Below are 14,303 nucleotides of genomic sequence, written 5' to 3' on the forward strand. Positions count from 1 at the left end.
GACCCTGTTGTTTTCTTAAAATATTATCATTGATAAGAAATGTGGAGAAAGAAAATCATATTTCTTCAATACATTTCCTGTGTCGTAGTTACGGGACAATTCTTCTGAAAAATATATTTTATTTTAGAAATAAATAAACTCAACCAAATCACTTTAATTATTTTGCACAATATTTACAGTCTTTGCTTTTATTTGTATTTATAAAATACAAATAAATAATAATGAGTGACACTACTATTTCCCGAAAAGGTTTTTCCTCTCTTGCGAATGTTATTTTAATTATGTGTATTATTGGACTTTTGTGATCTTCTGTATTTTTAAATAAATATTTTAATAAATAAGATATGTGGAGAAACGGTATTATTTTTCTTGAAGGTGGACAAACAAAAATATTAAGTATTGCATATTAATCGTCATTATTATGTTGAGAAATAATGTTTTTTACAATGAAAATAACTCTTGATCTCTCTATTGCGTTCGATTTAATAGTCACATGCAAACTAGTGATAACCGAGTGTTGTCATACCAATCATGTCCAATAGATGTCAGTAGTAAACATCAGTGAGGAGTGCTAAAATCCTTCGACCAAAAAGCTCCGAAGAAGAAGAAAAGGGACTGTCAACATGCAAGATGGCCACGCATCACAGGCAAAATGCGGCTGGGCGGAGAAAAGTACAGGTAATTTATTATCGTTGGTCCAATGCTGTACTTATGACAACTACAATACAAAATTGTCCGACGTAATAGTACGTTGTGGTTTTCTGTTAGACACGAATTACCAACAGTTACGAGCAGTTTTCACGTTGACAGCCGTGACTCAAGCCGGCTAACTTGGCTAGCTTTAGCTTAGGTCGTATTTAGCATCGTACCGCTAGCATACTCGTCTAGATCTAACAGGTATTCGGTGGAACTGCGTTGATAGACATGGTTGCCAATGTAAGTAAAGATCCAGCCTTCAGACGTGTCCCCGTTGCGAAGTTTTCTGTCTGTTTGTTAATTTTAGATTTATTCCCGTTTATCCCAGTAGCTTAGCGCCTTGAGACGGGCTCTGTCTAATAGCTGGTCCCCTATTCATTACACGTTTGACTGACGTCTGGCTTATTGTGAATAAAGGTTCAACAAGTGTCAACACTAAAATTGTTGTTTTGGTCTTAGTACGTAAGTGTTTCCTGTCATTGTAGTATTAAGATTCACTCCCTCGCTCGGTGTCGAGTCTTTTGAAAATGTCTCTGCATCAGCTGTAAAGTCAACCTGTCAAAGATCTGGGTGTTTTGGAGTTTAAAACGTATGCCCGGTGGCACCATGTTGCCATCAGGTACTGTAAGAGTGCATTGCGAGCTTTTCTGAATATATTTTTCTGTGGATTAAAGCATCTTATTAAGTTTGATTTTATCTTTTCAATGTGGTGAAATAACGGATTGTTATTATAAACAACCAGGAACTTGTTTTATGGTTCAGTTGGCTTTCATAATGTATTGTAAATCATGTGACTTTTGTTGCTTACAAAGTGTGTATCAAACTGGTATTAGCCTTTCGGCTCACTCTGTGGCCCTGATTCAGACCAACCTTTCCATAAAGCTAGTCTCTACATCGACAACGATTATAGTCCTGATAATAAGTTCATTATATGATGCTGACTTGTTTTCCCTAACCGTCACAACAGTATCAGTGTCAGTGTGAATTTGCATCTCGTGGGATAAATAGAAATGGGTGTATTGTCTCCGCCGCAGGTGTCCTATGTCATTAGAGATGAGGTGGAGAAGTACAACAGGAATGGGGTAAACGCGCTCCAGCTCGACCCTGCTCTCAACCGACTCTTCACTGCAGGACGTGACTCCATTATCCGAATATGGAGTGTCTACCAACACAAAGTACTTTCTTGCTAATCATTTATACAGTATATATATCATATTTACATGGGCAGCTTTCTTTAAATTGTTGTTTTTTTTTGTAGCAGGACCCATACATTGCCTCCATGGAGCACCACACAGACTGGGTTAATGACATAGTTCTCTGCTGCAATGGAAAAACATGTGGGTGGAAACATTTACAAATGTTTTTTCCACAGAAAAGCGACTAAACGGCTGCTATCTGTTTCTAGTGATATCTGCTTCTTCCGACACGACAGTCAAAGTATGGAACGCTCACAAAGGCTTTTGTATGTCGACGTTACGAACACATAAAGACTATGTAAAAGCTCTGGCCTATGCGAAGGACAAGGAGCTGGTGGCATCTGCTGGGCTGGACCGGCAGATATTCCTTTGGGACGTAAATACATTAACAGCACTCACTGCTTCCAACAACACAGTCACTAGTGAGTTTTCTTTTCTATCTCTAAAGTAATTTCCACATACTGCTGTTCTGTATGCTTCTTGAATATATGACTAAACTTGCTTTGTTCTCATGACAGCGTCTTCACTAAGTGGGAACAAGGATTCAATATACAGTCTGGCTATGAACCAGATGGGCACAGTAATTGTATCTGGATCCACAGAAAAGGTTTGTGCTTTAAGTTATTCATATTTTTAAACATAATCGTGCATTTCTAATAATATACTTTAACAGATGCAATATTTAACTACGACTATGTTGACATGACAGTTGATAAAATTCAATTATTACCTTTGTCCACGTGTCAAAACTCATGGCCGTCATGCGGCCGTCATTTTACATGGCCCACCAGGGCTTCCTAAAAATCAAAGTACATTCATTTTCATGTTTATATTGTGATCTATAAAGACATTAGTTTTTGAGATAATATACGGAACAGAAATTAAGGATGTCAGAAAACATGCAGACTTCCAATAAAAGTAAAATCTATGTTGAGGGACATGGATTTGATTGGAATTAGATGCTCCCTGCTGAAGACAGTTTGGTAAATATTAAGTTTTTTCAGCTTGCGCCGAAGAAAATTGTTTTGCCACTCACAAACGAAACAATGAAATTTAAAGGTTCAACACCTCTGTGGGTCTTGATATTGACGTTTGTAGAAGGTTTTTCTTGTAGGGTTTAAATCGGGGTTAAATTACATCTCCTGATAGTAGCTCTTGCGGGCCACGTTAAGGATTTTAGGCCCTTCAGCAGAATAACTAAATTTGTCCCGTTGTCTCAGCTATTAAGCTATTAACTAACAAGAGAATGTAAAATCTAAAATGCAGAATTAAAATTCTAAAACTTTTCAACGTTTTAAGGACGAGATCATGAGCTAAATGAAAAGCACAAGGTGTTGATGCTAGTATTGTATTTTCCTGAAAAAGTTCTCCATACTACGTACTAGATATAGACTTTATACTTCTAAATGTAATAACTCTTGCTATGATGTCATTGTTTGGCCTCAGCTCAGTTTCACATCATCATATGTGGCCCTCTTCCAAAAGCATTTTCACACCCGTATACTACGTTGTTGAATATTTTGAGTTCGACACTCGACTCTTTAGCTTCAATCGTTCAATGTTACTGGATAATGTCAAAGGAGATATCTAGCATCCCTGACATTAAAACAATGTTTTCTTCTTTTAATTAAAGTAGTCAAGTCTCTATATTATTCTTACATTTTTGTCAGATACTGTTATCAATTTCTTTTTTTGAGTATATTTCAGTTGATGTATTCCACTCTTTGTTTTGTGTGGTAAACTTTTCATAGCAAGTTTAAATTCAAAACGGCATTTTGTTCCTTCTCTTCCAATCATCAGGTGACACTCACAAGTCCTTCTGTCACTCTGGTCTTCTAGGTTTTAAGGGTGTGGGATCCACGGACGTGTGCAAAGCTGATGAAGCTCAAAGGTCACACGGACAATGTCAAGTCGCTGCTTTTGAACCGAGACGGCACTCAGGTGTGTGAGCGCTTTTTCCGAACGTGCAGCAGATGCTCACTGTGTTCTCGGTTTAATTTGAAACGTTTGCTCCAGTGCTTGTCAGGAAGTTCAGATGGGACCATCCGTTTGTGGTCACTCGGCCAGCAGAGATGCATCGCCACATACCGGGTGCACGACGAAGGAGTCTGGGCTCTGCAGGTCAACGAAGCCTTCACGCACGTCTACTCCGGAGGCCGAGACAAAAAGATCTACTGCACGGACCTGCGGAACCCGGACATCCGCGTCCTCATCTGCGAGGAGAAAGCCCCAGTTTTGAAGGTGAGTTTCGTTTGTGTCTAGAGGTCGGTTTTGTGATTCAACATTCTGCTGTCCCCTTTGCTTTAGATGGAACTGGACAGATCTGCCGACCCGCCGCCTGCAATCTGGGTCTCCACCACCAAGTCATCTGTTAATAAATGGGTAGGCATGCGTAAGATATTTGACATCAGCTGTGAACTTGTTGTCGTACCAGATATAATCCTCCCATTGATATTGTGTGGATGATTAAACAAGCTTTATCTCCTGATAATCTTCCACTCAGGCTGCTAATGCTGTATCGGAAGAGGGTTAATGTCATTAATGGTTTGGTTTCTCCAGTCTCTGAAAGGAATGCACAACTTCAGATCGTCAGGGGAGTATGACAACGACTGCAGTACCCCTTTAACACCACTGTGCACTCAGCCGGAGCAAGTCATTAAGGGTGAGCGTCTAAAGCTTAAAGCTCTTTATAAATCGCTCCCTTTTTTTTATTTTTTTTATTAAGTGGACTTGTGTGTGTGTGCGCAGGCGGTGCCAGTATTATCCAGTGCCACATTCTGAACGACAAGAGACACATACTCACCAAAGATACCAACAACAATGTAGCTTTTTGGGACGTCCTGAAGGTGAATATATTATTTGTGGCCACAGTTGTGTCTTGAGCTCATGTTTTTTTGTTTTTTTTATTCCAGGCTTGCAAAGGAGAAGACTTGGGCAAAGTGGAGTTTGATGAGGAGATTAAGAAGCGCTTCAAGATGGTTTACGTGCCAAATTGGTTTTCGGTTGATCTGAAAACTGGGGTAAGACTGAGATCATTGGATAACCCTTGGCCCTTTAAAAAAAAAAGTAACGGCATGTTGTCCTCTGGTGCGCGGGTAGATGCTGACCATCACGTTAGACGAGAGCGACTGCTTCGCCGCTTGGGTTTCCGCAAAGGACGCAGGTTTTTCCAGCCCCGACGGATCCGACCCAAAGTGTAAGATCCGATCATGATCTCTGGGTTAATTTTTTTTTAATGAGACACAAAACATTCTTTATGGCCGCAGTGAATCTCGGTGGACTGTTGCTTCAGGCTCTGCTGGAGTTCTGGCCCAGAACCCGCATCAACCCCATGGACGAGGAGGAGAACGAGGTGAACCACGGTAAGAAGACACACGGTACTACATATTCAAATATATTGTAGCAAGCAGATTATTTATTAATATTTATTGGAAGCAGTAATTACTGCACCCACTTTACTTACACGCCTATGTTGCCTTATCAAAAGTAATAAACAGCTGTGATTGGTTGGCTGGGCGGCAAAGCATTGTGGGAGCTGTTCAGGTCACCGTTACTAAGAGGATGGTTGTTTGCAATTTCAAATTAATATTATTTAGTTAAAAAAATTAAGTGGTCATTACTTTGCGGCTTGAGTTTAATGAGGACAATAAACGAGGCACCACTGCGACTGCTCCAGTGGGGATGACTCCTCACTCTTGATTGTCAGCAGTGAACGGGGAGCAGGAGAGCAGGGTCCAGAAGGGAAACGGATATTTCCAGGTGCCGCCCCACACGCCCGTCATCTTCGGAGAGGCAGGAGGAAGAACTCTCTTTAGGTACCCAAGTCCATTTTCACGTCATCACTGCAGATCGACGCCACTATCTTTCTTTCTTGAGATGTATTGAACTGCAACATTTGCTTCTTGAACTTTGTCTCTGCAGGCTGTTATGTCGAGATTCAGGAGGTGAGACTGAGTCGATGCTTCTGAACGAGACGGTTCCCCAGTGGGTTATTGATATAACTGTAGATGTAAGTATTTGTGTTATTTATATGTATATCAGTAATATCACAATATTGGATGGTTGAATTTCAAATTTCAAATCTTGAAAAGTCGCATTTTAATTGAAATAAGGTTGTTTTTTTTTTAATAATTGAATTCAATCATTTCTATGTTGAATTTTATTTTAATTTTTTTATAATTAAAAATATATATATATCAAATTGAATGGCTGTGAAAAAATATTGAATTTATTATTTTTAAGTGTTGGAATAAAATATAAGACTGTAAAAATAATATAATTCAGTAATTTTGAAAACATTGGTAATGTTTTTTAATTTTCACTTCAATATTGAAAATGTTTATTTCAAAAGTTGAATCAAAACTGAGTAAGACTTTTAATATAGAGACGATTTACTTCAAATGATCCCAAAAAAGTACGAAACGCTAAAAAAAAACATTTAAATATTGGGATGACAATGATATACATTCATATAACTGACGTTGTATTAAATGTTTTAATGTATAACATTTATTTTACAGAAAAATATGCCCAAGTTCAACAAAATTCCATTCTACCTCCAGCCACATTCTTCCTCTGGTGCAAAAACTCTCAAGAAGTGAGTGTGTTTTGTGTCTCTGGTGTTGAGAAAGTCCAGACCTAATGTGCCCTTTGGTCGCGTCGCAGGGACCGTCTGTCAGCCAGCGACATGCTCCAGGTGAGGAAAGTAATGGAGCACGTCTACGAGAAGATCATCAACCTGGACAACGAGTCTCAAACCACCAGCTCCTCTGCCAACGACAAACCTGGGGAGCAGGAGAAGGAGGAGGACATGGCCATGCTAGCGGAAGAGAAGATTGAGCTCATGTGTCAAGATCAGGTTAGCTTGTCTCATAATGACTAGGGGTGTGTTTCTGTAAAGAATCTGGTGATGCGTGTCATGCTACAGGGTTGACGAAAGGATTTAGTGTGATATATTGTAAGTAAGTAAGTCATTTTTATTTGAATAGCACTTTTCCAGACCAGGGTCACAAAGCGCTTAAACAATCAAAACAATATTCAATAAAGTATATACTTTAAAGTGCAAGATTAAACTGATAACACAACACGAGTTCCAGATAATCAAGGAAAAGCCTGAACAAATAAAAACGTCTTAAGATGCTTCTTCTGTAAGAACAGAGTTTTATATATATATATATATAAACTGCTTTCATTTGTTTTGAAACCAAAATAAGTCCAAACATCAGGTTTTAAAAGCTGCTGGAGTCGACTGTATCCTCTCGTCCTCAGTCATGACTGGGATACTATTCTCAACACTGATGCAGGATGCAGTGCACGTAATGACTGCCGCCATCTAGCGGCTGGAAATGTAATTGCAACACAATTGAACAGTGCCATGAATATTTGCGTGTTCATTTTAACAAAGAAAACACATTATTTTATTATGTTTACAATTTATTGGAATATAAACCATAACAGAAAATAAAATATGATTTAAAGAATAATAAATATAGTGTATATTTTCTAACAACCCTGTTTATGATTTAAATCAACCCTATATTACCATGTAGAGATTTCAATTCTTCAGCAAAATGAAAGAGAATAGAGTAACCCCAAAAAGTTTCTCCTCTTCACCGTTGATCTAAAATGCTTTTTATTGTCCCACTCCAGGTTCTGGACCCCAACATGGACCTGCGAACAGTCAAACATTTTATCTGGAAGAGCGGTGGGGACTTGACGCTTCACTATCGGCAGAAGTCCACGTGAAACTTTAGATTTTAGCAAGTTAAAAAAAACAAACTCATTTGCCAATCACCACCCACCTCTGACACGTAGTAAATGAACCATCATTGAGAACCCCCCCCCCCCCTCCTAAAAAAACATTGGTGATTGTGTGGCTCTTGGGAGTGTCGTAGGGACGCAGGACGCCACAGCCACGAGACTTCCTGAAGGAACTTCTTTTTTTTTAAGTTTTCAAAGAGTGAACAGCACTGAACTTTTGTTTTTTTTGTTTCCTCACACCGTGTTTTTATTTGGTCTGGTACATTCCCACAATAGTCTTTGTCCCCCCCCCACCCCCCCTCAAACACTCAACAGTCTCTACAGGTTTTGGAGTCCACCTGCTCTCTGGGAACCATCATCCATTCTCATCATAGAACCTTGAAGGAAGCACTTGTCTCTCTCCTTCTTTCCTCTGTCTTTTCTTTTTGTAAATATTTGTATACATTTTTATTTCAGAGCGTTACATTTTTTTTTTTTTTGCTTCAGTTCAACTTTTGTTGTACAGACGTCAGAAGGGCATATACTGTGGATGTTGTATTCTGTAAAACCCCAAATTGCCATTTAATTTAATAGAATTGTTGTTCAACTCATCTTAGCAATCAGGAAACTCGACTATCGTAAAACAGCTCGGGGTCATAAAAACGACGACTCGGCGGAAAAGTGTTTCTAATGTATATTTCATTTAGACGATCATTAATGAATGACTTGAAGACAAGCATCGACCTAGAACATTAAAAATAATAAAGGTGAAACCTGTTTTGGTGCGTCACGATGGACAAAACAAGTATTTTCAATGTTAAATTTTATGGAATTATTTTGCCATTAGGTGAGTGAGCTCCAATTGGCCAAATCAGGATGGGTACCATGATACTGCAATACCCTTGTTGTAATAACCTGTGAAATATGTATATTTTAGGCTTTGAAGAGAATACATTGGAATGGTTTAACAATAAAGAAAATTGCGGGGATTATAAATCTGTTTTGTGTTTGTCAGAGAGTGACGGAGATGAAACTTGAAATTGATGATTGTTTATGCAGGAAATTCATACAAAATGGATTCAAAAATACATTTCCTCGTTTTACACACTGGCACCGGACAAATGTACTTTTCTTTTTCTTACACACATTTGTAAAAATCCAGAAATAGTAACACATTTCATACACAGACTGGGCTGTTGCATAGACCACCAGGAAGATCGCAATTAGAAGCTTTACAAACATGATTATGTCGTTCAACGTGCAGTCAAAAGATTTGATGCATCTCAGCAGTAATGGAAGAACATGGAAATATTGTAGGAACAAAAACCAGCTTGGAAATCCTTAACACCATTTTGGTTGTTTTGTAAAACGCCAACAGGGGGCGCTGACTACGTCATTGCAAAAAAAAAGGCTTAACTGCTTTTTATTTTTACTCCCCTCTAGAGGAAATAGACCAAATAAACGTATTTATATATATTTTTTAAAGAATCAAAATAAAACAAACGACTTTAAAATAGTTGCGATTTAACAACATATAGAAGCTTAAGGAAGGAAGACTTGCACCATCAAGTTCACACTTGAATAAACATCCCTGATTGGTCCATGACCCCAACAGAATGTAGCACCTCTACTCTATATAGCAAAGCGTTGCCTTCTCCAATATGTAGCAGACATTAGGTTGCGAAGAAGTAAAGTGACCCGTACTATCTAAATAAAATAAAACATGTAATGCCTCAAAACTACTTCATTACTTTTTAAACATAAAAAATTATGTTAAAAAATAAGTTCCTAGCGTTTTTCCTACTTTTAGTTTTACAAACTTTGGTACTTTTACGCAGCTTAGAAGTTTTACTCAGATTGCTCTTGTTGCTCCTCGTCAATCTGCCCGTCATCCTGAAGGTCACTGTAGTCAGCAGGAGGCTGGTCCTGGGTCTCCTCTTGTGAGCTTGAAACATCCAACTGTCCTGAACCCAACACAGCCGGGGAGTCGTCGTCGCCCATCGACTCCTCGCCGGCCGGAGCCACATCGTCGGCGTGAGGATTGAGTGTTTCAACAGAGAGTGACGGGGAGTCTGTGTTAGGGCTGGACTCTTGGGCCGACCGTTCCGCTGATGTCAAGAGGTCGGAGGTCTGAGCAGAGATGAGGTCTTCAGCCGCCACTGAACTCAACTCCTGTGAGTCGTTGACTGATGAGAGCATCCCGCTGTCCGACAGCTCCTCTGCACACACAGCAAATATAATATAATATAAGACACAGTGGTCACTTGTTTATTGCGGGGGTTACATTCTGAAAACCCCCCACATTTAACAAATCTGCAAAGTATAAACCATTTAGTTTTTCACTTGTTTAATTTAACATTTATTTGAACTTCCATATTAGGTTCCATTCCTCTCAACAAACCTCTAACGCTGACCTGAGCAGCTACCGTAATGCTTTGCCGCCCAGCCAACCATTTTCAGCTGTGGATCGCTTTTGACATGGCAAATAAGTAGAATTTAAATACAGTATTTTGGTGACCAATCAGCATCACTAAATTATTACTGACATGAGCTTTAAACAATATATTTGAACATGTAGTAACTCATGCAAGAAAGTAAACCATGATATGGCGAAGAACCACCGTTAACCTTGTGTGTACATCGTTTGTATATGAATGTCCATTTAAGCCCTTTTCATTTTTTTTATTTTACTAATCTCTTTTAATTGTCATTATGGAGAAGTCATCTCATATTTGGAGTAACACAAAAATTTGGTGAGAATCTACTTTGCTAATGTTCACAATTAAATCAAATAAGTGTATTTAGATTCACTAACAATGGCTATTTCTCGTAGATCGAGGTTGATTTTCTCTTTTTCTCAAATTGAAAATTTCAACTGACTATTATGTGAAGGTTCAACTCCTTTCTTTTAATTCTGTAAACATTTGGTAAAAACGTACCAATGCCTGAAATGTCAGCGTCCTTCTCTTCATGCATTGCCAGCGCCGTGTTAGTCATATCAATGGAGGAAATGGACAAGTCCAGTCTTTCCATTAGATCACCGGGGTCAGGGTTCATTGTTGCCAACTCAGAATCAGCGAAGCCTGTTGGAAAAAAAAACATGTATTTTATTGTACGAGTTTAATCCAGCAGTAATTATTGCTGGAAATACACATGTAAGGTCTTTTTAATCACCTGGGTCCATGACCCTCTGGATAGTTGGTGGAAGAAGGGGGTCCGGCAGTGCAGACTCCTCCAAGTTTAACGTCTCTTCGGTAGCACTCGTTGGTGCCACAAGAGGAGTCTAAAGGCAGAAAGGTTTAAAGTGCTGCTACAACTGAAGAGTTCTCTGTAAATAATCGCACCTCTGTGTATCCGTGTGATGGAAGCTGTGGGGATTCTTCCTGTAGAGGGATGGAAGGTTCTTCCGTGGGTATGTCAGGAAGAGCTGGGATCCGGTGCAGGTAACCATAGCCAATGCCACAGCCCAAACTGAAATTAAATCAACATTGCATGAGCAAATTAGATTTCCAGATGTAACCCAGCATCAACACTCACCTGCCCTCTCCTCCCCAGGCTCCATTAGGTGTGACGAAAACTTCCCTGCAGGCGTTGACGAGTGTGTTGTACACCAGCAGCTTGAGTTGCTTCCCTTCATGGGCCTCGATGAGTGAAAAGAAGTCTTCTGACTGAATATTGAGAGAAATCGTTTTAGACGGTTAAAATGCAAAATAAATTGAATATTTGCATCTTCTCGGGCAAATAATATTTCCCAGTTCTGTATACAAGATGTGCTGTGTTTAATATGTAAAAAGGAAATCCTCACATCTTGCAACACCTGATCAGCTCCAACGATGAAGTCAGTGTGAGTATGAAGTCCAGCCAGTGCAGCAGGTGAACTGGGCTCAACATCCTGAAGAAGAAAAATCACTTGAATTAGTAAAGTAATTAGAAAGTAATTTATTTTATAATATGTGACAAATGGAAACGGCAAAAAAAAAATAAAACCTCACCAGTACATGCCAGACATTCTCGTTGGCGCCCTGATAGCTGCAAAAGCGAACACTGGCTCCAAGAAGACCTTGACCTCCCCACATATTACTGGGCACGACCTCCAGCTCTCTGACTCGCATGGATTTGGTGCTCAACACTTCAACCCTCACATTCTTCTCCACGTTGGCCTTCAGGATCTCCTTCAGCAGATCGTTTTCTTCATTCTGTCACACAGACATGTTCATATATATAAACATTTAAACGGATTCTGCTTACTTACATAACTATGCCTGATTAAACCATCGATTTCTGAATCAAATTCAATCTTAGTTTTGTAAAGAAATGAACAGATTTCAATCATTAATTTGATTTGATTTGAATTTTCCCCCAAAAACATACATTAGTGATGCTGTTTATTACCACAATAGTAGTGACAAAAGAACACAATTCCCTACTGCTATCATGTTATTTCACAGTATTTGATTTGGTTCACATTGTTATAGTTAAAGTTCAGCTTTATAGATTGATAGATAAAACTTTATTGATCCCTCTGGACCACACAAACAAAATTGATACAGTCTACCTAATGATAACGCGACTGGGTTGTCTAAGGTTTGAGTTTTCCTCAGATATTGGTGACATGTTTAAGACATTTTTATTCGTTCAGGCTTTTCCTTGATTTTCTGGAACTCCTTTGTTAGTTTCTGTGATATCTTGACCTTTTAAGTATATATTTTGTTGAGTATTGTTTCGATTGTTTAAGCTCTTTGTGACCCTGGTCTGGAAAATCACTCTATAAGTAAGTAAGTAAGTAATTTTTATTTATATAGCGCTTTTCTAGACCAGGGTCACAAAGCGCTTTAACAATCAAAACAATATTCAATAAAGTATATACTTTAAAGGTCAAGATAAAACTGATAACACAACAGGAGTTCCAGAAAATATAGGAAAAGCCTGAACAAATAAAAAGGTCTTAAGATGTTTCTTGAAGGAGTCAATAGACTCCATCAAGCTCAAAGAGAGAGGAAGATTGTTCCAAAGCTTAGGAGCAACAGCCTGGAAGGATTTCTCTCTTCTGGTCCTGAACCGTGTTCGAGGAACCATCAGTAGATTCTGATCCACAGACCTCAGAGCCCGAGCTGGGGTGTAAGGCTGGATCAGATAAATTACTTACTTACTTACATGCTTGAGAAAATATAAGAAAAACTAAATCGAATCTTTATTGGCAACTTACAAATGTGTTACATTAAAAAAGGTAAAATTATGTAAAACACACAATTACATTAAACTTACAAGTCTTCTGTTGTCCAGTGAAAGAATGAAGTCGAAAAATGGTTCCAGTCCAGATTTTTCAGCAGGTGAATTGGGTTGAATCTGAAAGAAAAATCTCATCATTCTCACGTCATTTTGTAAAGTAACGAGTCTGATCATCTATACATTTATCCGGGAAAGTTAATAAACATTTATCAAAGCGTTGTTTTGGCGGCAGGTGAGCAGCTCTGGCAGGTTTAGCCGGTTAGCATTTATCACCATAAGCTGCCGACACGAACATACACATCAACAAGAACCGAGAATAAATGTTCGCTCCTTACACCGTGGACGTGGTATCCATACGTGCCACCTTCACTGACTTCCGTACTCTGTGATAACCCCATTCTCAGGTCAATTCATAAACATTAAAATGTTAAAATATATGTGTATTTAGGTTTGCAGCAGAGAGGAATCATCACTACAGACGCTCCGCCGCCATCTTGATTACAGTCCAACGTAGTCGATCACTGATGTCATCGAACATTCGCGCGCAAGTTTAAAAAAAATTGCAATTTTTTTTATTATTATTATTATATATGATAAAATCGAAACTCAAGAAATTACAATTGTTTAATAAGAAATTTTAAATATATATATATATAAAAATGTTATAATGTGAAACATTAATATTAATAAAACTAAATTCAACAGCTAAGTTTTACTTGGGTTTAATTAAAAAATGTAACTAAATCCTTTATAAAGGCATCTGATTCTGAATTGATATTTCGCCAGCTTTTTAATCGCTGAAAACTTGATTAAATAATATTTATTTGTTTCTTTAGAGAAAAAATATGTAAAGCCTCATAACACAACACAACAGGATCTTATCTTTATCAACCTTTCATCCTTCCTTATAGTCCTTTACTCTACTTTGATCAATCAAAATGACATAAATACAAGAAACAAATGATAACTGGTTCCTTTGATCTGTTAGGATTGAAAGAACACTTTGGAAAAAGAAGAGTTTTTGTCTTTAATGTTGATTAATCCCTAGTTAACAGATTATCTTTGTTACTCTTGATTAATGAAGATCAAAGGTCAAATTAGGATATATATGTATTTAAAGGGATTAAAGTGATTAAGTCATGGACTTTTTCATGTGAAGGACGTTTTTACACACGAGACAAACAGACAGATATTGACACAAAACTATTGAAAACAAGACACAAGAAAGTTGTGTCATTCTTATCTTAGTTAGTTAGGAATATAAACAAGTGCCGAAAAGGCAACTGAAAATAGTTAGTACTAGGACAAACAGGAATAAACCTGGCTATGAACTTTGAAATAAAATTGTTTTTCTATTATTTAAGATGTGTATATATTTGTCATCAATTGCCATTCAGATCTTGAAATGAAATATTGTTGTTGTGTTCAGATGCATTTACCATA

The 14,303-nt window shown here is 38.2% G+C and overlaps 2 protein-coding genes across 3 annotated transcripts; one reads left to right on the forward strand and one right to left on the reverse strand.

Moving 5' to 3' along the window:
- The first annotated feature begins 614 nt into the window (after positions 1-614).
- On the forward strand, positions 615-8,627 carry LOC148063788 (WD repeat-containing protein 48). 2 transcript variants are annotated; one of them, XM_087810623.1, is made up of 18 exons: positions 615-678; positions 1,731-1,871; positions 1,955-2,033; positions 2,102-2,314; positions 2,411-2,499; positions 3,732-3,833; positions 3,909-4,133; positions 4,200-4,274; positions 4,452-4,554; positions 4,641-4,738; positions 4,805-4,912; positions 4,992-5,088; positions 5,159-5,254; positions 5,599-5,707; positions 5,814-5,901; positions 6,413-6,489; positions 6,558-6,750; positions 7,542-8,627. In XM_087810623.1, the coding sequence occupies exons 1-18, from the start codon at positions 631-633 to the stop codon at positions 7,635-7,637; spliced, it is 2,037 nt and encodes a 678-aa protein (XP_087666749.1). In that variant the 5' UTR covers positions 615-630; the 3' UTR covers positions 7,638-8,627. The 2 variants fall into 2 exon arrangements, with proteins under 2 accessions (XP_087666749.1, XP_087666750.1); XM_087810624.1 differs by having other exon boundaries at positions 5,602-5,707.
- Positions 8,628-8,665: 38 nt separating this feature from the next.
- On the reverse strand, positions 8,666-13,371 carry LOC148063789 (Golgi reassembly-stacking protein 1-like). The gene is made up of 9 exons (XM_087810626.1): positions 13,196-13,371; positions 12,897-12,977; positions 11,624-11,827; positions 11,437-11,523; positions 11,169-11,299; positions 10,976-11,102; positions 10,806-10,914; positions 10,571-10,714; positions 8,666-9,850 (listed from the first exon to the last, which is right to left on the reverse strand). Exons 1-9 carry the CDS (start codon positions 13,256-13,258, stop codon positions 9,480-9,482), a joined length of 1,317 nt encoding a protein of 438 aa, XP_087666752.1. The 5' UTR covers positions 13,259-13,371; the 3' UTR covers positions 8,666-9,479.
- Between the last annotated feature and the right edge of the window lie 932 nt (positions 13,372-14,303).

Source organism: Callionymus lyra, chromosome 16, assembly GCF_982586985.1.
Source record: "Callionymus lyra chromosome 16, fCalLyr1.hap1.1, whole genome shotgun sequence".
Classification (NCBI taxonomy): Eukaryota; Metazoa; Chordata; class Actinopteri; order Syngnathiformes; family Callionymidae; genus Callionymus; species Callionymus lyra.

What these genes read in the sequence shown, in the direction of transcription:
- LOC148063789 (XM_087810626.1), bottom strand. Translation starts at nt 13,258, where the DNA reads ATGGGGTTATCACAGAGTACGGAAGTCAGTGAAGGTGGCACGTATGGA. An exon ending in CTGATCAGGTGTTGCAAGAT is followed by an intron (nt 11,300 to 11,436) that starts GTGAGGATTTCC and finishes CTCAATATTCAG; the next exon opens with TCAGAAGACTTCTTTTCACT. An exon ending in CATCACACGGATACACAGAG is followed by an intron (nt 10,915 to 10,975) that starts GTGCGATTATTT and finishes TTCTGCCTTTAG; the next exon opens with ACTCCTCTTGTGGCACCAAC.
- LOC148063788 (XM_087810623.1), top strand. Translation starts at nt 631, where the DNA reads ATGGCCACGCATCACAGGCAAAATGCGGCTGGGCGGAGAAAAGTACAG. An exon ending in CTGGGCGGAGAAAAGTACAG is followed by an intron (nt 679 to 1,730) that starts GTAATTTATTAT and finishes TCTCCGCCGCAG; the next exon opens with GTGTCCTATGTCATTAGAGA. An exon ending in CTGCTGCAATGGAAAAACAT is followed by an intron (nt 2,034 to 2,101) that starts GTGGGTGGAAAC and finishes ATCTGTTTCTAG; the next exon opens with TGATATCTGCTTCTTCCGAC.